Here is a 27022-nt window from a genome sequence, read left to right as displayed (position 1 = left end):
AAAATGCTTCATAAGAAAAAAGCCTTAGGTGTTTATGTTAACACAATATTTACATTTTGTAGACAATCAGCAGAAGGAATTCAAAAGACAAACAAATGTTAGGATACGCACTTGAAGCCAGAGAATTTAAATCCAGGGATTTTATATTAAAATTGAGCAATGCACTGGTAAGACGGCTTTTGGAGTTTTGTGTACATTTTGGACACAATTTTTCGGAAAGATATTACAGCAGTGAAATCAGTCCAAATAAATGTAACCAGATACATTCTATAGCTGAAAGGACAGTCAGAAACTGACCATCTTAAAACCGAAACATTCAGTGTTTAACAGAAAAAGACTTCACTTTCCAGGTTGCGGGAACTACGTATGCGCAGTATTTGTTTAGCGGAAGAACTACAACTCCCAGAGATCTCCGCTTCATCCTTTCATCCGCGGCCGTGTGCTATGGCAGACGATGCTGTCCTGCAGTTATCGGTGCGCACTAACGTTCATATGGATATTTAGAATCATTGTTTTCGTTGTATCCAACTGAGATCTCGAATAACAATGTTTAAAAAAGCAAAGAGGGTAAATTTCCGGCGACGAAACGAGTCAGACGATGAGGAAAATGAAGAGAGCCAACCTCAAGCGCTGCAGCAGCAGTCATGTGGGCCTGCTGACGAGACGTGCCTTCGGGAAGCCGGAGTCAACAATTCAGAGCTCGGGAGCGCAAACGTGCCAGCAAGCGAGGATGTTGTGCACCACGGAAACGGGTTGCAAAGTAATGCTGCAAAACCCAAAGAGAAAAAGAAAATTAAGGACAACAAGGAAGCTCCCAAAGCTAGCTTGTTGAGCTTTCACGATGAGGAAGGTAAGGTGTTGATTCTTTCTGCACGATCTGTCGGTTTAAACTTGCTTTTATTAGCTATAGGCTCCATTTTGTCGGAATACCTGCGGTCACTATACAAAAGTTATTTTAGCAAAAGGATCAGTGTAGCAATTAGGTTAGGTTTTAATACTGAACACCACTGACTGGGGCTCACAATCTATGCAGCTACATCGTGCGATACTGAATGTAGGTTGAAATACTGGAACGTTTGCAGTGACTTTTTGTGCATTTTGAATGTAAAAGGTGTATTTTTATTTATATATATGTCAGCCTCAACCGAGCAGTTACAACCTGTTTTACACGTCTGTGCGTTAGGTGTGCAACTAATATTATTTAGTGACTTGAAGATTGCGCTGTAAAGTATGAATGAAGAAATCAATCTTTAAACGTGTTTGCTCTTTATTCTTGTGGATCCCAAATATCTGTATTGTGAGTTAAACACGCGGTCAGTGATCCGTTGTGGGTTATGTGGATGAATGCCATTTACCGATGAACAGTATAGTTTTATTAAAACATCAACGTACCACCGTGGTACAACATTATGGTTTTGTTGGAAAACGTCAGTTATGTTAACTCATGAAAGGTCACTACATCCAACTGAGGTTGTAGTGGGAAAACATAGTTTGTTGTAACAAACTAATTGTAGTTCCGGATAGTTATTTCATTAAATGTGACAGCGTGGTACTTTTAAAATTTGTATTTAGTTGCACTGGAACAACAAAGTAACAGGGATAAGGGAAGAGAGAAGTGTTTCTACAACGTTGGGCAAAACAATGTGAAAACCGAAATAGTGTTACACTAACCTAACGGAAATGTTTGTAAAATTAAGAACCTATCTTAAATGCTATTATAATTTTAAAACACCTATTATGTTGCACATAACGTACAATGAAAAACATTGTGAACTAATACAATCTGAAATGCAATACCAGAGTTAAAAGATTAGCTTCCATGACAAATACAGTGCCTTGCGAAAGTATTCGGCCCCCTTGAACTTTTCAACCTTTTGCCACATTTCAGGCTTCAAACATAAAGATATAAATTTTTTATTTTATGTGAAGAACCACCAACAAGTGGGACACAATTGTGAAGTGGAACGAAATCTATTGGATTTTTGAAACTTTTTTAACTAATAAAAAAATGAAAAGTGGGGCGTGCAAAATTATTCGGCCCCTTTACTTTCAGTGCAGCAAACTCACTCCAGAAGTTCAGCGAGGATCTCTGAATGATCCAATGTTGTCCTAAATGACTGATGGTGATAAATAGAATCCACCTGTGTGTAATCAAGTCTCTGTATAAATGCACCTGCTCTGTGATAGTCTCAAGGTTCTGTTGAAAGCGCAGAGAGCATCATGAAGACCAAGGAACACACCAGGCAGGTCCGTAATACTGTTGTGGAGAAGTTTAAAGCCGGATTTGGATACAAAAAGATTTCCCAAGCTTCAAACATCCCAAGGAGAACTGTGCAAGCGATCATCTTGAAATGGAAGGAGTATCAGACCACTGCAAATCTACCAAGACCTGGCCGTCCCTCTAAACTTTCAGCTCAGACAAGGAGAAGACTGATCAGAGATGCAGCCAAGAGGCCCATGATCACTCTGGATGAACTGCAGAGAACTACAGCTGAGGTGGGAGAGTCTGTCCATAGGACAACAATCAGTCTTACACTGCACAAATCTGGCCTTTATGGAAGAGTGGCAAGAAGAAAGCCATTTCTCAAAGATATCCATAAAAAGTCTCGTCTAAAGTTTGCCACAAGCCACCTGGGAGACACCCCAAACATGTGGAAGAAGGTGCTCTGGTCAGATGAAACCAAAATCGAACTTTTTGGCCACAATGCAAAACGATATGTTTGGCGTAAAAGCAACACAGCTCATCACCCTCAACACACCATCCCCACTGTCAAACATGGTGGTGGCAGCATCATGGTTTGGGCCTGCTTTTCTTCAGCAGGGACAGGGAAGATGGTTAAAATTGAGGGGAAGATGGATGCAGCCAAATACAGGACCATTCTGGATGAAAACCTGTTGGAGTCTGCAAAAGACCTGAAACTGGGACGGAGATTTATCTTCCAACAAGACAATGATCCCAAACATACAGCAAAATCTACAAAGGAATGGTTCACAAATAAACGTATCCAGGTGTTTGAATGGCCAAGTCAAAGTCCAGACCTGAATCCAATCGAGAATCTGTGGAAAGAGCTGAAAACTGCTGTTCACAAACGCTCTCCATCCAACCTCACTGAGCTCGAGCTGTTTTGCAAGGAAGAATGGGCAAGAATTTCAGTCTCTCGATGTGCAAAACTGATAGAGACATACCCCAAGCGACTTGCAGCTGTAATCGCAGCAAAAGGTGGCTCTACAAAGTATTAACGCAAGGGGGCCGAATAATTTTGCACGCCCCACTTTTCATTTTTTTATTAGTTAAAAAAGTTTCAAAAATCCAATAGATTTCGTTCCACTTCACAATTGTGTCCCACTTGTTGGTGATTCTTCACATAAAATAAAAAATTTATATCTTTATGTTTGAAGCCTGAAATGTGGCAAAAGGTTGAAAAGTTCAAGGGGGCCGAATACTTTCGCAAGGCACTGTACATAGTTTCCTCCCCCCAAGTTCAGCTGTAAGAAACGTGTCCTACCTGCTTTGCTTTCCCCCTTTTATACATTAGTGCAGGGGGTCTCCAATCCTGACCTTTGACCCCATTCTTGTAGGTGTTGCTTAATGTGAACTAATTCTCTAATTATATCAATCATTTTTTGCTTCTGAAAAGGTAAAGCTTTCAAATCACTTCATTTTCCTAACTGAAGACTCCATCAAAGAGGTCCAGTTAGTAAAATGATAACACAGATAAACTAACGTGCATGAAATCAGCTATTAACTGCCTAAATGATCTGATTATTGGAGCCTGTTTAACACACATCTGCAGTTCTTTAGGTACTGGAGCTGTAGAGGGGATTTAAACCTGCTGGATGTCTTCAAGGCTGCAGGTGTGCTTTAGTGACAGTCTGAAAAATATTCAGAAATATCCATGCATCAATGTGAACGACACACATAGAGCTTTAGAAATGATTCGTATTTTCAGAATCACCCACCCTGTAACAACTGGAAGACTGAGCGCTTACAGGTTTATGAATGCCATCAGAGTGTGAGAGAGAACACTTTGAGTTTAAAAAAAATAGGAAAGGAGATCCCAGTGGGCTCAAGCAGTGCAGGTTGAGCCTGGTTCATGTCACTAGGTGAGCAGGACCAGGATTCTCCAAGAAGCACACACTGCTCTGCTTGGCACTGCCTGGGGTAGAGCTGGTATCAGTCAGCCAAGACTGTTTCTACATTCGATTTTTATATTAAACAACAAACCCCAAATTATCAAAAAAACAGAGTTGTGGTTAAATGTAATTACTTTTTTTCAGTGGGGATCTGTAGGTCTATTTTTATTGGGTTTTTTTTCCCATGTCAATGCAGGAGAAAAAGGAGCTGAATCTAGTAGTTCTGTGTAATAGATCCTTTTCTTTATAACATGTTTTTCATCCCAAAGGATCTCAAAGTACTTTCAGTGTAAATAACTTCAACTTTAATTATCACCTGAATTAAAGGGAACTTTAGGGAGGCCAAATCGAGAAGCCCAGAGTGGAATTTAGCCAGGACACTAGGTCTAATTCCCCTAATTTTACAATCAGTGCTATGGAATCCTTAAAGACAAAGTAGACTGGACTTTCAAAGGAGACCACTTTCTCCAGCACAGTGTGTCTGGTTGCCATACTGAGGCATTGCTTTGGAAGTTCTTGGAAGACATCCACCTACTGCTCCAACACTTCTTACAGCAGCAACCTGGTTTTCCTTAAGAGAGTCCAGTACTGACCATGACCAGCCTTGCTTAGGTTTTGATAACTATATTTGCTGTAATACTGAGATTTTACCTTTTATATTGGTGTAAACATAGTATTACTTTGTGTAATGGTTTGTATTTTAAAAGGGTATAGTAAAATGACTATTTTGCCCTGAGGTGACTGTCAGTGCAGATTTAGTTTTGCCATAAAGCCCCTAAATTGAGACTTGGCATGTGTCAGACTACAACTTTAATGTGCTTGAGGACCATCTGTAATCTTGTTATAATTCAGAACAAAGCCACCCAATATCCTCTCTAAAGCAAGAATAATTTCAATTATATAGTCCTCATGTTATTGGTAGGTTCATAGTTTCCAACTAATTAGAATTTATGGAGTGGTCTCACAATGCAGCACAATTCAAACACCTCTAAAAAAAATCATTTTGGAAGGTGCGGTGAACATATTTAGGCCAGTAAACACTATACGGTTTCAGTCCCAATGTAATGTTTGTTTACTGTGCTGTAATAGTTTTAAGAGTGCTGTTTCTTATGCTTTGGTGTGATTCACTTGCAGACGATACTGAAGTCTTCAAAGTAAAGAAGTCCAACCACAGCAAGAAGATAGTGAAACAGCTGAAGAAGGAGTATAAAGAGGACCTGGAGAGGACTGGGACAGTGAAGCAGGAGTCCAGCGCAGCTGTGGATGGTAAACTCTTAGTCATCAGTGCGAGTCATTTCTTCAAAGCATAGAATGACTTGGGAAATGATTGATTAACTTTGATAACTGGCTACATTATATCAGCAATAATTTAAATTTTGCATTCAGTATCGATTCAGATTTTTGTCCCAGCGAGTCAGCGAATTCCAACTTACGAAGTTATCAATGAAACGATGCAGAATATTCGACCATTTCCTAAGCCGCCATCTTGAAAAGATTTAAATCTAAGTCCTGTCAATTTTCCTCTGGCAGTACACATGAGATGGTGGTACAGAAAAGAAATTACCAAAATCTAGCTGGTGTTATATCTGGTTACCTCAGCGATATTTGTAACCCGGGACAGCCCTTGAAATGAGTTTTCTAATCGAAATGAACTCCCATTTAATTCTCTAAAACTTATTTTCAAGTGGGGGGAAAAAAAGTTTAATTCTACGTTTGTGTAATTTACTTGATTTTGTTTTTAGATTATTTTTTTACTATGATTTTCAAAGGATGGAGGAAATTTTTACTGTGGACCAAGAAAAAAAAACATTATTAGTTATTAGTAACTTGAGTGGTGATGTGTGTAAATCGTGCTGGGTGTATTTTACAACTAAAGAAAAACCTGAATGGAGCATTTTGCGTGTTCCCATGTGTATGTGAACAAATATGGTCCCATGAACTGCAAGTGGCTCTGCAGTCTGAGACTGTCATCATGGCCCTGTTGTGATGTTTTGTGCAGAGCCCATGACAGTAGCAGTCACCATGAAGGATGACCTGCGGCTGGAGGGAAGCCTTCCTTGCAGCGAGCAGGGGGAGGAGGAGATGGAGGTGGACAGCAATGAGGAGTCTGAGGAGGATCAGAAGACCAGTGCTGGTGGTGCTTTCTCCAGTGCCTTGTCATCACTGAGCACGCTCAGACCAGGTGAGCAACTCCACGGCAACCGTTGGTCTTTCTCACTGCCGGTGAATTCCTAGACTTAATCTGAATGAGCGAATTTCAGCTTCAACAAACTAACCTGCAAAGAGTTCACTGTTTTTTCTACAGTTACTTTGAGTACTGACAAAAGACAAAGTCTCAGTTTGTTAGAAAACCTGTTTTCTGTAAAATGTGAATGTTAAATTTCAAATGGGCATACTTAATTGTACTGCTTGACTTTTGTTCTTTCCTAAAAAGATGCTTGGATGTGCCGAGAAAACTTATTCTTTATGTTCCCAGGGTGTTCATTTGATTACATTGCTGTTTGTGTGGTCTGAAATACTTTTGCAGGTGAAATTCCAGATGCTGCATTTATCCATGCTGCCCGGAAGAGAAGACAACTGGCCCGTGAGCTGGGAGATGCCATTCCTATGGAGTCCGAGGTGGGCAAGAACCGGTTAGTGAGGGAGGACGAGCACGACGCCAGCGATGATGAGGATGACGATGAGAAACGCCGCATCGTCTTCAGCGTGAGGGAGAAGACCCAGAGACAGAAAATAGCTGAGGAGATTGGTGAGTCTGTTAAGCTGGAACTACAATCTCTTGAGTTAGAGCATATTAAAGATAGCCCTATGGCCTAGATGTCAGTGTTTTCATCTTTCAATTATGTCACTAGCTTACCCTTAGCAGGATTGCAAAGTTTGCAGGGCACTGCTGAGATCATGTGGGTGTTAGTTGGCTGTGACTCCCTCAGCTTTCAGGGGATAATGAATGCAGTCTTACTAGTAGTGCAGGACTACATCTGAGGAGGAGAAGTGAACTGGTACTGTGCCATGACTGGTACTCATGAGATCACAAAACTATTACAAACAAGTGTCAGGCCCACTTAGCTTGTAGATTTAAAGTACTTCCTTTTAGAGCATCATAAATTTGCAATGATTGTCTGAACATGGGGTTATATAATTATGCAGTATGTGTACATGCACATACAGTGCCTTGCGAAAGTATTCGGCCCCCTTGAACTTTTCAACCTTTTGCCACATTTCAGGCTTCAAACATAAAGATATAAATTTTTTATTTTATGTGAAGAATCACCAACAAGTGGGACACAATTGTGAAGTGGAACGAAATCTATTGGATTTTTGAAACTTTTTTAACTAATAAAAAAATGAAAAGTGGAGCGTGCAAAATTATTCGGCCCCCTTGCGTTAATACTTTGTAGAGCCACCTTTTGCTGCGATTACAGCTGCAAGTCGCTTGGGGTATGTCTCTATCAGTTTTGCACATCGAGAGACTGAAATTCTTGCCCATTCTTCCTTGCAAAACAGCTCGAGCTCAGTGAGGTTGGATGGAGAGCGTTTGTGAACAGCAGTTTTCAGCTCTTTCCACAGATTCTCGATTGGATTCAGGTCTGGACTTTGACTTGGCCATTCAAACACCTGGATACGTTTATTTGTGAACCATTCCTTTGTAGATTTTGCTGTATGTTTGGGATCATTGTCTTGTTGGAAGATAAATCTCCGTCCCAGTTTCAGGTCTTTTGCAGACTCCAACAGGTTTTCATCCAGAATGGTCCTGTATTTGGCTGCATCCATCTTCCCCTCAATTTTAACCATCTTCCCTGTCCCTGCTGAAGAAAAGCAGGCCCAAACCATGATGCTGCCACCACCATGTTTGACAGTGGGGATGGTGTGTTGAGGGTGATGAGCTGTGTTGCTTTTACGCCAAACATATCGTTTTGCATTGTGGCCAAAAAGTTCGATTTTGGTTTCATCTGACCAGAGCACCTTCTTCCACATGTTTGGGGTGTCTCCCAGGTGGCTTGTGGCAAACTTTAGACGAGACTTTTTATGGATATCTTTGAGAAATGGCTTTCTTCTTGCCACTCTTCCATAAAGGCCAGATTTGTGCAGTGTAAGACTGATTGTTGTCCTATGGACAGACTCTCCCACCTCAGCTGTAGTTCTCTGCAGTTCATCCAGAGTGATCATGGGCCTCTTGGCTGCATCTCTGATCAGTCTTCTCCTTGTCTGAGCTGAAAGTTTAGAGGGACGGCCAGGTCTTGGTAGATTTGCAGTGGTCTGATACTCCTTCCATTTCAAGATGATCGCTTGCACAGTTCTCCTTGGGATGTTTGAAGCTTGGGAAATCTTTTTGTATCCAAATCCGGCTTTAAACTTCTCCACAACAGTATTACGGACCTGCCTGGTGTGTTCCTTGGTCTTCATGATGCTCTCTGCGCTTTCAACAGAACCTTGAGACTATCACAGAGCAGGTGCATTTATACAGAGACTTGATTACACACAGGTGGATTCTATTTATCACCATCAGTCATTTAGGACAACATTGGATCATTCAGAGATCCTCGCTGAACTTCTGGAGTGAGTTTGCTGCACTGAAAGTAAAGGGGCCGAATAATTTTGCACGCCCCACTTTTCATTTTTTTATTAGTTAAAAAAGTTTCAAAAATCCAATAGATTTCGTTCCACTTCACAATTGTGTCTCAATTGTTGGTGATTCTTCACATAAAATAAAAAATTTATATCTTTATGTTTGAAGCCTGAAATGTGGCAAAAGGTTGAAAAGTTCAAGGGGGCCGAATACTTTCACAAGGCACTGTATGTGTAACAATTGAAAAAAAATTCAATGTTTTTTTTAACTCCATGTAAGGAGAAATGACTGTTAATGAAGGAAGACCAGTTGACCTATTTGTTCAGTGGGTTTCTAGTAGTATAGTATTTTAAGGGAAGCAATAAATGAACTGGGTGATTTAATGTCTCTACAAAACCTCTAAAACAAACTGAGTGTGATTAGAATTTATAAGCCTTCTAATTTAGGATTTTTGTATGAATAATATTTTGGCTCTGCTTTTTCAGTTTGCCAATGACAAGTTCACCTCTGTGGCATGGGAGAACACTAGAACCTCTTTATTCCATTATGGGCATTGTTAAAATTCTCTCAAGTACCACAGTTAAAAAGCAAATTACATTTTCATGGTTTTGTTTCTACTGACAAAAACAGATTGTATCATATCATACACAGTTTTCAGTTAATACAAAACACATTTTAAGCTCAGCTCATGTTTTGACTAAATTTTAATTAAAGCTTAAGGTTATCTGACCTTTAAGTCCATGCCTGACTCACTGGAAAAGTTGTGAATTTGCTCATTTAATTCACATAATCTGTGCTTGCTGGCATACCTGGACTCACAGCCTTTTCAGAGAGTTAAGGATTTCATTGGCTTGAGGGTGTTGCTGAAATTTTCATTTTACAGCTGAAAAAACAATTTACAGTTAGCCCAGTAGAGAGACAAAGCAACCTTAGATTAATTAACAAGACTTCAGAAAAGCAACCCAGAATATCTCATAATGCTGCAGGATGCTTTATGATTTACAGCAGATTCCTTAATAATTTGTCGGTTAGTGAATAGCAGTTTAGTCTATCCAGATTGTAATTGATTACATGGATTTTACAACTTTTTTCTTAATAAAAGTCAAAACAATGTGTTCATTGCCATTGTAATTTGGAGATCAAGCTTTTGATGGGCCCAACCTTTTGTTTACAAAAATAATTGTTGAACAATTATAATTGCATATATAATTCTGTACAATTATAATTATAATTGTTGAATAATTAACTGAATGTGACATGCTGAGCTGCTGATCTTTCTGGGTTTTTACCCCTTAACGGTTGGATTTATTTTCTCTGTTTTTTTTTAATAGGAATCGAAGGCAGTGATGATGAGGCTCTGGATGCAGGAGGCCAGGATGAAGAGCTAAGCCGCTGGGAGCAGGAGCAGATTAGGAAAGGGATCAGCATTCCACAGGTCAGCTTTGGAAAGATCTGATGACTTTTTTAATACTGGTGCACAACTCATCAGAATGGCCACAGATGACCTCATCTGTTTTTGTTTCTCTGTTGTCCTATATCCTGCTCAATTCTTAGCGCTCATCATCTCTAACTGGTTAATTTTAACTACCCTCTAAGACATGACCAATTTCAACAAAATTAAAGATGGGCATTTTTTTGTTCTTGTTGCTTATATCTCATTATTCAAAACAATTAAGATTTTTTTCAATATAACTTACGTTTAGCAACACAATTGCCTTATTACCTTACAAGTAGATGTGTGATGTCAGATAAGGAATGTATACAGAGGTACAAAATAAGGTTAATGTAACACATCTGGTGAGGAATTAGGAATGTTTGAATGACCTGAATTTAGACTTTAGAACATTTTAAATTTAGAAGAATTTAGAGCTTGTAATTTTGTTTTTGGCAGTGGGTGTTTGCAAGTGGGACAGAACTGGGTTTTAGGTTGAAAGGCAGAGTGACGCATAATCAGAGCATTGCTTCCCACATTCAGCATTAACTGTATCATGAGTGAATAACAGCGGAAGGTTTAGTTTAATTTTTTTTTGTCTTCCTTTAGGTTCAAGCCAGTCAGCCAGAGGATGTGACTATGTATTACCAAAGCTCCTATGAAGCGTCGTCCTATGGATCATCGTATGGCCTGCCCTATACCTACAGCTCTGTTGGATCTGAAGACTCGAAACAATTAAAGTCCGAAAGCTCAGTAACATATTCTGCTCCTAGTAGTGAAATGACACCTATCACTACTGATTTGGTAAAGAAACGCCTTAAAGACAGGTAGGGTAGACCCACTTTCTTGCAAAGGGTGGCTGCACCTATGCTGTTGCTATTCAAGGCTGTTTCACAGAAACCAAGGGCACATTCATTTCACAAACCAGCTGGGTTGTGGGGGACCCTTCTTAAATTTCCATCATCCATCTACCAGCGCTTCAGTGCTCTTATGGAAAGGGAGAAGGACGCTAAGGCACAATGTTAAGTCAACATCCCAGAATACCTTCTTGTAACTCGGCAAGGACAATGCTGACCAGACCCAGACTCCTAAATGCTGAACCAGAATTAAATGAGACCTTTTCGGCTGTCAGATGTCTGATTGCATGGATGTGTGATGTGGACTGTTTTTCAATAATGGGACACCAATGTGAGCCTCTCAAGCACGTTTCTTGTGAACTAGGTTAGATTTATAAGATAAACGTGAAGCTGTACCAGATATCGGGAGTTATAGGATGTAGATGAACAGTCTTTATATACATTCTACATTTTTGTTAAAAACTATTAAATGCTTAATAGTTTGAAGAAGCTTAATGTTACACTTCTTTGCTAACTTCAGTGATGTGAAAAAACATTAAGGAAATGTTTCAAAGATAGCTGCAGCACCTCCCCGTGTGATTTGAAACAACTGGCCCAAAAGTTGTACTGCCACTATTTTTTGTTACTTTGCTAAACAAAGAATGGTTTGAGTTTTGAAATATTTATTGTTGCTGGGTTTTTTTTCCTACTTTGCAACCGAATCCATGCCAAAGGGGTCAGCTTTGAAGACCTTTGACTAAAGGAGGTGGTTCAACATTTCCAAAGCCATTTGTGGGTTGTGCTCGAATCGGAACTGCTGATTATCTTTGTTTAAGTCTCCTCTTGTGTCACCTGTGTTTGTCCGTGTTTTCAGATGGGAAAAAAAAAGCAAACGAGCTGAGCTGGTAAAAGCTTTGCTTGGTGTAGAGATGGGGTCCTCTTTTTGTAGAGCTCACTAGGTCAGACCTGTCCATTACTGCCAAAACCAGACTGTACTTGCGCTGATCTTATTTGTAATCTGTGTTTTTCTTCATCAGATTGAATTCAATGAGAGAAGTGCACAGTAGCAATAAGAAACGCTATGAGAAAATTCAACAGGAGCTGGAGTCCTCCACCAACATGATAGAGAGACTGGAAGGCTCCTCCGATGGTGTCGCCGACCAGTATAAATTCTTGCAAGAAATGCGAGGGTATGTTCGAGACTTGCTTGAGTGTTTCAGTGAAAAGGTAAGGGAGAAACGGTTTGCCACTAATTTGATGTGTTTTGCCTTGTTCAGGAATTAAATACACGAGAAAATTGTGATTAAACATTATGTAAAGGTGTTATACTGGATAATCACATAGTGCTGTGATCACAGATTTTTCCCTTGGCAACCCTAAATCTAAGATACAATAATAGTTGAAGTTCGATTTTTTGTAATCCATACTGCAAATTTGACCTTTTTGCTTAGTTTTAATAGGGCGGCATTAGTTTCACTATTTTTCCATAAGAAATTATAGACATCCGTGTGGCCCAGGTGCTGTGCTGCTGTTGAGTTTGTAAGTGACCTAATGTGGAATGTTTTTTAGAAGCTCGTGAAGTTTTAATGCTTAAATGTATCCATAAAGACAAGTTGGGATATGTTTCTCACTCTTCATCCAAGGTTTTCCAAGTCTCTACGATGATGGTGCTATTTTGTAGGACACACTTTCTTTACACTGCATGTATAATCAGACTCCTGTCAACGTACACATTTAAGCTGCTGTGCTGTCTTTTGAAAGAATAGGGCATGTGAACTCCATTGTCATGACTGATCCCAGCATATCTATGCTTTTGACAAAGCATAAAGTGTCTTTATGGCCCTTTAGGGTTTTTGTGCAGTCCATGTTGGCTGTGCCTTGGTTTATAATCAGTGATTTAATTTTATCACTCTTCTTGACAGACGGAGACTGTAAAAAAATTGCACTTACTGCTGCTTTAGTAGTAATTTATTAGTGCCAGCAACATCATTTAAAACAAATGTTGTATTAATGAGACTTGAGGAGCATCTTAACCATTTTATTGTTGCAGTATAATTGCTTGTAAGTCATGGTCATATTTTTAGCTGGAACTTCAATAACCTTGGGCACACTCTTTATAATCCCATTTAACACCAGGGTGTTTTCAGACAATTGCTTTAATTGACAATTTTCCTTTTACAGAGAGAGCACGTTTTTTAGGCCTAAACCAGGAGCATCGGGGTGCTTCAGCTGTCTAACTGCATTTTTAAGTTGTCAGGAATGAACAAAGAGCAGGAAGCCCAGTGGAGCGAGTGGTTATAAAGCGTATTGGGGATAAGCATCATTGGTGGAGACGTCAGTTGAGAGACTAACTGTTAAAGATACAGATACCCATCCTATTTCACGTGCTCATACAACCTAAACGGCTACTAAGGCTTGTATCGAATGCATTGTAATTCTTCAGTGCCTTGGCAACCTATAGCTTAATTCAAATTTATAAACTTGAACATGTTTCACGGTTGGAACGTCGGGTGTCATAGTAAAAGATGCATGATCACTGGTAGTGGATTTAGCTTACAGTTTGGTCTGTATCTCAAGATGCTGGTCAAATGCTTTGCAAAGTGTTGTGGGAGAGGCTTAATATTCATGCATATGGAAAAAGATTTCAAATGACTCTGGAAGAACATGCATACTGTTTTAAATTCCATGTAAAGTATCATTTGGAATCCTTTGTGAAGCCTATGCAGAGTCTGTGTTTTGGGTCATGATGTGGACTCCATGATGCACAGGGCTTTGGGGCATATTTCCAATCGGGTCCTTTCAGCTGGCTCCATCAGTGTTGCTTCTGTCCCCAGACAGCTTGGTAACCAGCCAGAGCTGAGCCTCCTTGCAGGGTTCTCGATCACAGAAGGTATCATATCTTGCAGGTGCCTCTGATTCTCGAGCTCGAGTCGGCAATGCACCAGTTACTTAGGCAGCGGGCGGCCCGGCTGGTCCAGAGAAGACAGGATGATATTAAAGATGAATCATCGGAATTTGCAAGCCATTCAAGTCAGTCCATCTTGAAGGTTTTTATTTTTCATTGAACAGCCTCGTTTTGTTTTGTAGCCTTTTTTGTTCTTATGCAGTCCTGTGTTAATAAGTGTTCTGAGCGTGTGGCTGTTAAATGTGATTAATTTGAGTGCATTCTGGTAAGTGGGAACAGTAGCAGTACGGTATAATTTTCCCTTTCCAGAAATATTCCTTTCCATTTTCTCAGTGCCTTTCAGTGGCACTTTCTATGCAGAAATAAGTGTTTTTGTTTGGCTTTTCTTGGAAACGGGGGGAAAGGGAAGTGTTTATCTTTCTAGTTTCCATCAATCTAGTTTATCTTTATGAAAAAATAGAATAACTTTTTAAAAATATATCCCCAAAAGAACAGATTTGATTATCTTGAGGAGAAAATGCCTTTGAATACCAACCAAGGAATTCAATAATCGGTTAATATCCTGAGAGGGATTCACAGCCAAGTCAGTTGTTCTGGCAAATTTATGCACTACATTTCATACCTTAATACTACAGTCAAGTCTTAACACGTGACTTTATGGAAATCACTGTAGTAAATTTGAAACTCTCATTATCTTCTGTACCATTTTTATAAAGTGGTTCTGTAGATGTCTTCCCTTTGTCTAATTTGAGCATTTATTCCACGTTAAATACTAAAATGTGAACAAAGACCATAGACCATTTTTTTTTTTTGGCCTTTGAAAATCAGACAGTCTAGTATATGCACTGCATAAATCCACAAAATACCTAGAATCCAATCCCCTCGGACTCTTGAAACAAACACAACATAGTTCTTAACACTGTATTTTAAGAGATTAAGAAAGCCCCAAATGCAAGATCATTGTTCAAATAATTTGGTGAAGCATCAGGGTATTAGGGAAGGACGTATTCTTGTAAAATGTCTTTTGAGACTTCTGTTTTGTGTTATCAAAGAATGAAAAATAAAGCTGGTAATTAGAACTGCCTTATAGCGTCTAGCAGGTTATGATCTATGAGAGGGATGAATAGCTAAACTCAAGAGTAGAGTGTAACTTTTGTAGGAAATGATTATTAGGGTTGATGTCTACTGCTCTTTTCTCATTAGTAATTGGAGTTTGTCTACTGTTTCAGGTAAGGCTTTAATGGCACCAAATCTTGATTCTTTTGGTCGTGACCGTGGAGCCTACCAGGAACATGCTAAGCAGCGAAGGATTGCAGAGCGTGAAGCCAGGCGGTAAAGTTTATTATGATTCCATGAAAGCAATTATGATTAAATAAAATACTTTCTGATTATGGCTCTTATAATGATTAGAGAGAAAATGAATTTTGATCCTTTTTAAAGCAATGGGATATATAAGAGCATGTGTGCACAGATGCACAGTTTGGTTACTTAAAACACCATTTGTGTAACTCAGGACAGGATATAACATTTTTAAGAAAACATTTAAGCATTAATATCAACTAAATTAATTCATTGTGATTTAATATTTTCTGTATATTATATTGGATAGGAATATGAAATTAAAAAGGTTTAATTCTCAGTTCTCAAAAGACCAACTGTTTTTCCACAAACTATCTGAAATTTAGATTCTTAAATGGCTATAAGAAACATTTAATGCTTGCCTTGTTTTCAGGTAGAAACCCTTAAAAACATTCCATCAGTGTTTTAATTCAGTATTCTGTGATCCAGGGCTCGGCGGAGGCAAGCTAGAGAACAGAATGGGAAGAGAGCTGAGCATTGTGAAGGTCTGTCGAGTGATGATGAGGAGACCACCACTGACATCACCAGCTTCAATCTGGAAAAAGGTTTGACATGTCAGATGAATTTTGTTTAATGGAAAAATGTTCTCTATGTCTTTACAATTAAGTGCCACTAGGCGGCAGCAACAGCAGCATTAGAAGGAAAGCTGGAAAATGTTCAATACATTGATAAGCAAAAGGAATTGTCAGTAGTGGACTCCCATATTGCTAACATAACATAACACTCTAAAGCAGAGACATCCAGAGTTATTATGTACTTTCTTACATGTGGTTATAGATGCTTAAGTAGTATTTTTTGTTAAACTTTCTTTCATTTTTTGTGTCATGTCAGGTTTTTTAAATGTGCAACTTAAAAGCTAGCAGACGTCTTGCAAATTCATATTAAACATATATATTTAAAATTCCTAAATGTTTCCCACTTCAACACTTGGGTGTACCCTGTTGTTTTCAACATTGGTTTAGGATGGGTTTCAAAAATGCAAAATGTAACTTAAATATGGTGATAAGCATAAACCAAAATCTGTCTTGTCTAATAGTCTTGGCAGCTATCGAGTGTTATTTGAAATCATATAATAACCAGTATAAGACTCATTCTGGTTGGACACAAGCTAGCAGATTTTCATTTGGCATCAGTCACAGTGCTGGTGTCATCTTTGACAGCTGAAATTTGGTTAGTATCTGCAGCAAAATTAGATATTTTCAATGTAGATGTGGAAAAAAGATCTGGAACTTTTCTCTTAATTTATATATACATTTAGGAAGCAGTACACATAGTGTGCTGTCCTCCTTATTCCTCATCTTGCTTGTGTGAATTTAGAAGACATGAAAGCTCTAATGATTTGAACACTTTTCTTTCTCCAACATGCTTACTGTATACCTAGCTCAGGGGTGTCTAGTCCTAGTATTACATATAATTGGTGCTTTACATACCTGGAAATTTCGTCTATTTTGTGATGAAGATTTACAAGTTTCTGTGTACATTTTACTAGCCTTGCAGCTCCCCTTTAAGAGCAGCATTGACATAAACAATTCAAAACACGCAAGCACATTGACCCTCAAGGACCACAATTTGACACCCCCTGCATTAGATGAGTCTCTTATTGAAGGAAACTTGAAGGGAGATAGACATATTTGAGGAAAAACTTGAATCACAATTTTTTTCCCCTGTATTTCAGAACGCATTTTGAAAGAATCCAAAAAAGTGTTTGAAGATGTGCTCGAAGACTTTCATTCTCTGGACTGCATCAAAGCCAGATTTGAAGTTTGGCGTCGGCTTTATTTCAAATGCTATCAGGATGCATACATTGGGCTGTGCCTGGCCAAGCTGTTCAGTCCCCTGGTCCGACTGCAGCTTATCTCTTGGTCACCCTTAGAGGTGAGTGCTTATTGAAAATACAAACATTTCCAAGGTGGGATATTCATTATTATGCAAGTTCTTGCCCATAATTCACTGACTGTTTGCTAGCTGAGAGGTCTTGATTCTCTGTGGTCATTAAAAATCCCAGGGCGTTTCTCGAAAAGAGTAGGGGTATAACCCCGGCATCCTGGCCAAAATTTCCCATTGGCCTTTACCAATCATGGCCTCCTAATAATCCCCATCTATGAATTGGCTTCATTACTCTGCTCTCCTCCCCACTGATAGCTGATGTGGGGTGAGCGTTCTGGAGCACTATTGCTGCCCTCTCATCATCCAGGTGGATGCTGCACATTGGTGGTGGTGGAGGGGAGTCCCAATTACCTGTAAAGCACTTTGAGTGGAGTGTCCAGAAAAGCGATATAGTGTAAGCAATTATTACTATTTGCGTGCCATATTTGCTTAACCAGGAATTTATTTTTTTTTAGGGCTCATTTGAAAGAATCTTGATTGTCCTCTCAAGTGTGGTCTGACTCGATCCTTAAAAGTTACTGCATATCATCTATGGCAATGTTATTACTGTTAGTCTAGTTTCCATGTTTCTGAAAGGCAATATTTTATCAACATTAATCGAACAATGCATCATTAAGACAAGGAAAACAGTGAGTCTCTGAAACTGTTTTTCCTGAGGTGTCTAAGTTGCTAAGAATGATAAAGATTTGATAATCTAATTCTTCTCTTTTGACTCATGCATGATGGGATTGTACAGTGGAGGAAGCATTATATTCAAACTCCAGTTTATTCTGTTGTGGAAAGAGGTTCAACAATTGTTGCTTGCTCCATTTAAAAAAAAAAAGGAATTAGGTATGCCTTCACATGTAGATATGTGTTATTCTTTCCTGTGGAGCTTATAATGTCAAACAGCATGGCTCTGACAGATTAGATGGGTGTATCGGAATATCATGTCTGCCTGTCTTAATTTCATGTTTGCCTGTCAGGCAGGTATATGAATTGTTGCCAAACAGGTCTTAAAAACAATTTGCAGTTCTAGATTCTGTGGTTGTTCAGAATAATTTGAAGTTCCATGTGTTAAGGGGAAAAATACATTGGTTTTTCATAGATTAAGCCTTTTATTTAAACCCAGCATCTTGAAGGGAGAGTTTCATCCACCTTGGACTGCAAAACCTCTTAATATTAGGTAGTCTGGAATTAATGTTTAAGACTCCAAAAAGACCTGTAAGTCATAGCAGCACATTTTCAAGTTTGCTGACAATTTCAAGGTAAATTAATTTTCTGTATTTTAAGTTCTGCACAAAGATACACAGGAAAACCAATGTTGCTATGCACTGGGTAAGGGCTGTACACTGTGTACTTCACAAGCTAATTCAGCACATGGATTTCTCAAGCACAATAGGTTAGAATGTAAAAACAGCCCACACACTGCAGCTGAATGACTCACCTTTTTTTCCTTTTCATTCAGTCTGTCAATTTAGATGTTGTAGACATGTCTTTTCATGGTAAGTGAAACCCTAAAGAGCCTTACAATGATAATTGCAACAGGTTATACCATATAAGTTAGAGAAGTACTGGTTTCAAAGCTGGCCTAAGAAAATACACGTACAGTTAAATGTACTGTACTTGGCAAACTAAACACAACACATCTGTAACTGACAAATGTGAGAAGCAGTTCAGTACTGAAGAACAGGGCTTTAGGGATAGTTGGAGTTACTGTGGCTGTTGCACATCTGACTGTTTTCACTAACACAACATAGAGAAGGAGCTGAAAAAAGAAGCTACCTAGTTGTTTCCTTGCCTGTCCTGGAAATCACCGATGAGATTATGTGATACCTAGGTGCCAGTGCTCAAAGGTTATTCACTCATTTCAACAAAAAATGGATTCTGTGTTACCTGTTTTATGTCAGGAGATTTTTAAACTCTGCTATACTGTGGTCATAGTTGAAGAATGCTGTTTTGGTCCACAAAGTACTTCATTTATTATATATCTGTGAGTTATTGTACTTTTCTAAAGATCATCCCATACCTGGTCTTGAATAGGCGGTATTTGATGAGCTTCAACATCTTCCACCTGCTCATGTTTCCTGCAGGCTAACTGCCCTAACTTTGAGTACATGCTGTGGTTCGAGGCGCTGCTGTTTTATGGCTGTGAGGAGCAATCTAACTTGCCAAAGGGGGATGTGGACATCAATCTTCTGCCGTCAATCGTGGAAAGAGTCATACTCCCCAAACTTGCAGGTGAGCTGGAATCCAAGTTCATCTTGACAAGAAAGAACAAGGCAGATGCATTAATATAGTTTTCAGGATTTGTATTGTCTAAATGTAATCTCTTGTGCTTCAAGCAATCTTTAAATGTTAAGGGAAGTGCTTATTGCGTCTATATGCAAGAATTTCCCCAACAGATTGATTTAAAAAATTGGTTAAAAATATGACTTGAGTGGTCCCGTTCTTGGGTCTAAAGTGAAGCTCCGACAAAACCAAAGCTTAAATCCCCATTCAGTGTGCTGATCTGCAGAAACAGTGGTAATCAGTTCTCCTTTCATAGGGCAACTTTACTAGAGGGTTTTTAATAGTTCATTGCTCACTAAAAATTACTAGGTGGGTTCATGAAATTATGTTAATTTTGCAGCTTTTGTCCTGGGAACATTAATGAACAGAATCATTTTACAAAATCTGAGGTGTAAAATGACACATCTTTTACAACATCTTCAGTATAAAAATCTCTAGTGGCTTCATTAGAATTTGTGTTTTTGATGACGAAGCTGTATTTTAGAAATCGGGGATCCAGAGTTTCAGGGGGCTTTATCTTAGTAACTAAAATAACAAAGCAGTCATGAAGTTTGACTATTAACATTCAACCGGTGGCTATTTTATGCTGCTATAATCTTGGATGATCGGATGTGGTCATCTGACCTTGACAGCTTAATTTGACCTCTCTCTTATCCCTGGATTTGTTCTTGCTTTCCTTCAGTACTTGCAGACCAGGTGTGGGATCCCTTCTCCACTAATCAGACGACAAGGCTCGTAGTCTTCATGCACAAGCTGATCAAGGGCTATCCCACAGTCCTTCACGGGGAAAACCGGAACACACAGGTGCCTTGTCATGTACTACACTCTATAAACAGTGAAGGAGATTGAGAGAGAGAGGTTATGAAGGAGAAACCATGTGGGCTAGCAAAAAGCTTACCTATTCAGAGATTCTTGTACACAAGTACTGTTCTGAGCATTGGAAGATTTGGGGCAGGGCAGCTCTTATCTAGAGGAAAGGTTTAAAATTCAGATGAAGAGAAAAAACTATCGGAAGAAAGAAAAGGCCATTTTAGAATTATTTTAGACAATCTTTAAGTGTAATGTGATGAATACTGGATTGATAAAAATGTTAATTTCGAGTTTACAGTCTTATGTATATGATAGTATTAATGTTCCTGTTTGTTTTGTAACCTTGAAGGCCCGTAGATGTATAATTTACAGTAGGTCCCAGTTATGAATATTATGTTTTTTTTTTAAGTAAGTAATAAACTTTGCAATGAGGCTTATATAGCTCATTTAGTGTTTACATTTGCCATCGTTTTTTGTTCATTGCTATCTGTGCTGGCATGTACTTACTGTCGAATTTACCAAGGGGACTGACTTTCTACCCAGACCTTGTTTGGTTTGCTCTGGATATAGTTGGCTGCAGTAAGTAAATATACAAACAATGAAGACGAAGTTCACAGAAGGAACTGTTTCAGTTAAAACATTTGTTAAGTGACCTACCTTATGTGGCTCCTTATGTACATTATAAACACTTAAAACACTTCTTTTCACCTGGAATGATTTGTTACAAGTGGAAACTGTACGGAGAAGTTGTATTAGTTTTTTTTTTCAACATAGACATTTGGAAATTCTATAATAGAAAAAAAGCCTTTTGTCTTTTACAAAAGAAACCTGTCCACCATTTTAATTTAGCACAGTGTCTTGTTAATCAGTGTTTAAAATTATATAAACATTCTGAGGGAATGTTTTCTTTGAGTCAAAAACTAAGTAACATCTCAAAAATAGGGCACCCACTCGTAAACATCTAGCAGAAATTAAGACTCTTTGGGAACAATCTAGAGGATTTTCTGTTCTTTTGCAGTTCTAGCAAGAAGATGGTGTTGATTTTTGAGGTGTTAAAGTTTAATTACTATATCAACTTCATCTAGATGATGATTAACCACATGAATTCCTAATGGCACTGCAGTCAAATAAGGACCCATGTGTTAACCTCGGACATAAAGCACTGTTTCAGTGAAGATCTTCTTTCAGATGAAGGTCATAGTGGAATGTGGATAGGGGGAGGACTCTGCACTCATAACTGGAAAGTGTAACTTCTGCGTATTCAAGTCTCATATGGGTGATGCTTTTTTTGTACGCTTGAGCAAAGTTCTTTACTTGGATTGCTCTAGTAAAATGTCCAGCTGTGTAATTGGGTACAAATGTACGTTTCTTTGGATGAAAGCATCAGTCAAGTAATAGTAGAGTTTTAGGGGAAAGCTTAATCAAATGGACTGCAACGAAAAGAGTTTGTCATACCATTCAACACGGTGTAATTATCCTTGCTGTGTGCTTCCAGGAATTCTAAATTGCTTTTTCTTATTAGGAGCTGCTGAAAACTATAGTCATGCGGACAAGAAGAACTCTAGATAATGATGTTTTCATGCCTCTGTACCCGAAAAAGTAAGTTATGGTCGTGGCTCTTTTCATTATGAAGTTCTATGCCCAGTTTATTGCCAGTAACCTGGACTGAACTAATATCAGCATTTGAATTTTGATGCTGGACTGTCAATTGGAGGTTGAAAGAAAGTAATTGTCTAGCAGATGTAAAGTGCTGCTGTTCTTTTCACTAACTCGGGTTCAAATGAGTAAGATGGTCAGTACATTGTGTTGTGTTGCAGGTTGCTATTGATTCCTGCAGCCCTGTTTTTTATAATATTAAATAAAGACAGTATCCTCCTACCTGTCCACTAACTACTGATATATGCATGGCCATTTCAGGATAGCTGACATAATTTCACGAAACCCCTCAATAAAGCTTTTTTTGTTAATACATCAAAGGAGACTGAAAGCTATACATTTTAAAAGGGCTGCTGTTAATAAAATATTCACTGTAAAACTGTAGGCTAGCAGATCACTTCTCAGAACTATCAAAGCAGAGCAGATCTGCTGTGAGTAATTTTGCACAGTACTAAACTAAAGATGAAAGTCTGTTTGATTGGTGTTCACCTGGGTAGTATTTGAAGACTTCCAGGAATCTCTGTACTCTAATGGTCATGGGATATTATTTAAAATGTTTCTAAGGGATTATTACTTGACATTTCTTAATTATGCTCTTTAGTTGTTCTCCTTTATTTTGACCAATACACTTATTGTGCAGTTTCCATGCCAACACTAAGGAGCCAGAAATATCCTTGTTATAGTAAATTTTGTATTTACCTAAGCAGTTACGTTAATGAATGCTGAAAACATTTAGTTTACTATAAACCTTTTTATTTTGTTGGAGTTCCATTAATGTTCAGTGTTTTTTTTTACAGTAGGGTATGAGATAGATTGGCTGAGATCTAGCTGGTCCTGGTCTGCTTTCCCTAAAAGAGGCATTGAAAATGAGCCAGTGGTCTGCCCTTTCAAAAAGATATTTGGCTACCTAGATGAGACAATGATATAAACGACAAATTTATTTTTACTTTGGTCTGCTTTTTTTTTAATGTTGCCTTACTAGAAATAGTCAATTTATGTCTGGACTGGGTTGTACAAGTATGCTCAAATCATGAAGTACACTGACAATCTACTGTGTCTTTCAGAAGTCAAGCATGAATATAATTTGACAGTTTCATTTCTCATGATTAAATGTAGCTGTTTAGGAAACAATCCTGTTTTTTTATTCATTATTAAAAAAAAACATTTACTATAACTGAAAGTTGAACCTCTTCATAAGCCGCCACAAAAAATAGAGCACCTGGTGTTGATGAAAAGATTAAATTGAGTGCAACAGACAAATTGTTTGTCTGTTTTTAATGGAAGAGTCATTTGTTTATTGACTGTGTCCACACTTTAACTGGAAATGAATGTTTTTTGACATGCAGTGTACTGGAGAACAAGAACTCTGGACCGTATTTGTTTTTCCAGCGTCAGTTCTGGTCTTGTGTGAAGGTGAGTAAGCAGGTACTAGTTAGCTAGTGGTTCCTTTGTAATCGTACTTAAATTTAGTGGAGAATATTATCTTTTTTGTACTCAGTGTCCTTCAGCATGTTTTTTTTTCTTGTGTGGAATGCCAAATTGAAATGTGACCCTACAACAACTTACATATATCAACCAAGCAAAAAGAATTTTCAAAAGCAGTATGGCTTTAAAAACTGTGCTGCTGTGAGATGCCAGCAAGCTTTGGAGTTTTTTAGCAAGGTCTGAGATAGCACCCCATGCTCTCGACCGTGAGCAATATCCCACATTGAGTTTGAATTCCAAGCAAAACTAGTTTTGTTTTGTACACTCTTAAGTTGGTAATAAATACTAAAATGACAAATACTACAAGTTTCTTTTTTTCAGTTTGTATTTTGACTGTTCATTCTTGAACACTTAGCATAGAAGGATAGTTGAAGATACAGCTGTGAAATCAGGACTAGAATTCACAGCTGTATCTAGTCCTGTTTGGACAGTATGCAAAGAAACGTTGGTCACTGTTTAACATTTTGGAATAATGTTTGCTTGAAAGCCCAAGTGAAGCAGTGAGGCATTTACCTGTGATTACAAGGGATGTTCTGTATAGTAAAATGCCTTGGGATATTGTTGCAGGTGTGACATTAAAGAAATATTTGCAATCTAGGTGGGTGGTCTACGGCATTATTTAGCGAGCTGTTCATCTCTGACTAACTTGGCTAGTTACACAATCTCCAGAATGTGTAGGCACAGTTTGTGTCTGGGAGGTATAGTCTTAAGTGTTGTTTTTTTTCCACTTAGCTGTTGGGGAACATTCTTCAGTGGCATGGAGTACTGTCCAACACGAGCCTTAGGGAGCTGGCAGTGGACAGCATGTTGAATCGCTACATCCTCTCAGCCCTTCAGAGCACAGACCCCGGAGAGGACAGCATTGAGAAAACCCAGAGTGTAAGATGGGGATTTATTAATTAGTAAATTGATGTTTTGCTGGCTACATGTATGATTTTAAATAGTTTACATATGCTGTAAATTGTATAACCCCGACACAGTCCTGTCAGTAATTGTGGCACTAAAGTATTCTAAAATTTCACCAGGATTGACACCAAATTACCTCTACACCTGTGACTACCTTTGTCACTAATGAGGCATTTGAATGCTTTTACAGCAGTCATTTGCCACTCAAGTGTATCACTATCAATCACAAACGATCAATTGATAAGAACACTGCCAGAAACATTTTGCAATATCCAACATTCATCTAGTCTATTTTTGTAAAACCTTATAGAAATAGTGTTATTTCCATTAAGGAAGATACTGTATCTTCTTATTAGATTAGATTATTCTTTATTGCCAAGTAGTATTTGAGTAGTGCGAGTAGTTCTCCAAGCTTATTAATATGCTCAAGCTTAATAAACACTTGCATTAAATACTGTAAAAACATACTGATAAGTATATTTTACAGCTTGGCAAATACTGGGAAATGCTGACTTGCCAGTGACAGTATAAAGTAATGTATCAAGCAATGAATGGCCACAAGCTTATTGGAAGATGCAAGTATAGTCATTTATCCTAATATTTGCCCAACCATGACCTTTACTCATGTTTTCTGTATATTTGCAGGTCATCAGCTGCTTCCCAAAGCAGTGGTTTACAAGCTTGAAGGGACAACAGACTCTCCCTCAGTTAGAAAACGTCTGCCGATATCTCAAGCATGTTGCCAACACAGTGTATCGTTTGAGTCTTGGGGGCTCTGATGTTGACAAGCGAAATGCAAGGTAAACATCTGGGTTATCCCCCATGTATCTGGGGATTAAAAATAATGTTTTTTGCACATTGGTGAATAGCCTTATTTGTGCTAAAGAGGACCAATACATAAAATAATACTAGAAACTGTCTAGTATTACTGTCTCAGTTAATACATAGTAACATTCAACTGAGGGACACCATACATTCATACCTGGTAGTGGTACAATTTGGATCATTTCTTAAACATAAGCCTCATAATGCCTTCTTCTACAGCAGATTGTTCTTTTTTTTATCCCTGAAATGATCAGGGTCTCGTTTCCTTTATGGGATTGCATCTGTGATGCCTTATTTGAGACAATCTGTTTTGTGTTATAATGTCAGCATACAATGTGACTTTCTGTGGCATTCTTACAGCTAACTTAAAAAATACATTAAGACAATATGTTAAAGGATTATTTCAGTTTGTTTGAAAGTTTTGTGTTCAGGTTTAGATGAAATAAAAAGGAGCATATACAGCACAGGTTCACAAAGAAGATGGTATGTAGCACTAGCTTATTATAGAAACATGGTGTCTCTATAGTAGAGGCTGTGTGGTTGATGTGCGTAAATTCCAACACATCTGATCAACACTGCAGAGGCTTGCTGTAGCCTGAAAAAGCTCAAACTCAAATAATTTCTTCCTTTGTCAGTGGCATGATGTCAGAAGTGTTCCTTATTATGCTCCCTGTGCTAGTTAACACCTCAGCAAAAGTCTGAAGAAAAGCAGTGTTAATTCAAATGTGATGTGTGCACCTGTTACAACCCCGCAAGTGTTCTTCAATATCTGTAGATTGAGAAATGAATCGGATTGCAATTGTAAATGTTGCGTTTATGCTTGCTTTAAAGCATTATCATACATTGCTTTCAGTCAGTATGGGCACGTTGTAACCTTTTTATGTTTTCATCATATTTACACTTCCCTCTTATTTTTGTTTTTGATTCATGTCTGTTCTGAATATATCCAGTATTTCGTGTTCTGTGTTTATGATATCTCATCTCGTGGAAAATACATTGATATTTTAACTTACTTTCATAGGGATCATATAAAGGAAGTAGTGAAGCTCCTGGGAAGTATCAATGCTCTGGATCACGCGATGGCTGTCTCCACCGAACACGGAATAAAAGACTTTAAGGCTTTACTAGATGGAAAATGAGAAGTTGGTGGATTCTCCTAAGCCTTATTTGTATTTGGTGTATATAATGTGAATATGTGTAAAAACTTGGAGCACTATTAAAAATTGTTTTAAACAGACTTAAGTACCATAGACACATTTTATATTGTTAAGTTGAATGTGAATCAGGATCTGGCTTTGTACCTGGAAGACAACAAGAAATGGATGGAAGGAAAAGTTGTCTATTTAAAAATGGAGAGTTTTGAATAAACAAAATCACTTGGTTCAGTCTGAAGCTTCTCTTTGGCAGGGCCTAGAAAGCTTTAAGCACCAGGGCAATGTGGAACCTTGGTCACTTAATAAGGACACTGGCACTTTGAGAAGGACCAGCACTTTGTTGGTTGCTCAGTTCACCAGGTCATCAGCACAGTTTAATCTTCATACTCTTGAGTCTAACAAAGGACCAGGTATCGGTAAATGGGCTTGACTCCAGGCCTGTGCCACTGTACATGGCTATTGCACATCCCAGGCTGTGACCCTGGTCATACAACCAGCGTTTTAAAACTGAGGAATTAACAGACTGTGCAAATGAGTTGCATGTCCCTGTGCCACCTGAAGACATACAATAATTTAAATAGGAATCCACAATTGTTTTGTAGTAGTTTGTGTTACCAGGATTTGTATAATCTTCAAGCATGCCAGATCCCTTGAACAGTATTCATCCGTTTCAAATTCACTGAAATTTGTGCCATAACGTTTTTGTTTTTTTAATGATTGGGAATTTTCATTTTAATTTTCCGTTTGTGAATGTTTTACTGGCCTGTTGAATAAAAAAATTTGCCCAATGAAAAA

At 38.4% G+C, this 27022-nt stretch overlaps 1 protein-coding gene across 1 annotated transcript; it reads left to right on the top strand.

The window, feature by feature from the left end:
* Positions 1 to 331: 331 nt before the first annotated feature.
* paxbp1 (PAX3 and PAX7 binding protein 1) lies at positions 332 to 27022 on the top strand. Its single transcript, XM_006628239.3, has 18 exons — positions 332 to 850; positions 5269 to 5400; positions 6134 to 6316; positions 6662 to 6883; positions 10033 to 10136; positions 10743 to 10960; positions 12007 to 12196; positions 13876 to 13999; positions 15104 to 15206; positions 15663 to 15778; positions 16909 to 17108; positions 19193 to 19340; positions 20074 to 20195; positions 21724 to 21800; positions 23204 to 23270; positions 24075 to 24221; positions 24894 to 25048; positions 26095 to 27022. Exons 1-18 carry the CDS (start codon positions 547 to 549, stop codon positions 26210 to 26212), a joined length of 2730 nt encoding a protein of 909 aa, XP_006628302.1. The 5' UTR covers positions 332 to 546; the 3' UTR covers positions 26213 to 27022.

This window comes from Lepisosteus oculatus, chromosome 5, assembly GCF_040954835.1.
Source record: "Lepisosteus oculatus isolate fLepOcu1 chromosome 5, fLepOcu1.hap2, whole genome shotgun sequence".
Taxonomy (NCBI): Eukaryota; Metazoa; Chordata; class Actinopteri; order Semionotiformes; family Lepisosteidae; genus Lepisosteus; species Lepisosteus oculatus.
This window is presented reverse-complemented; position numbering and strand designations above follow the sequence as displayed.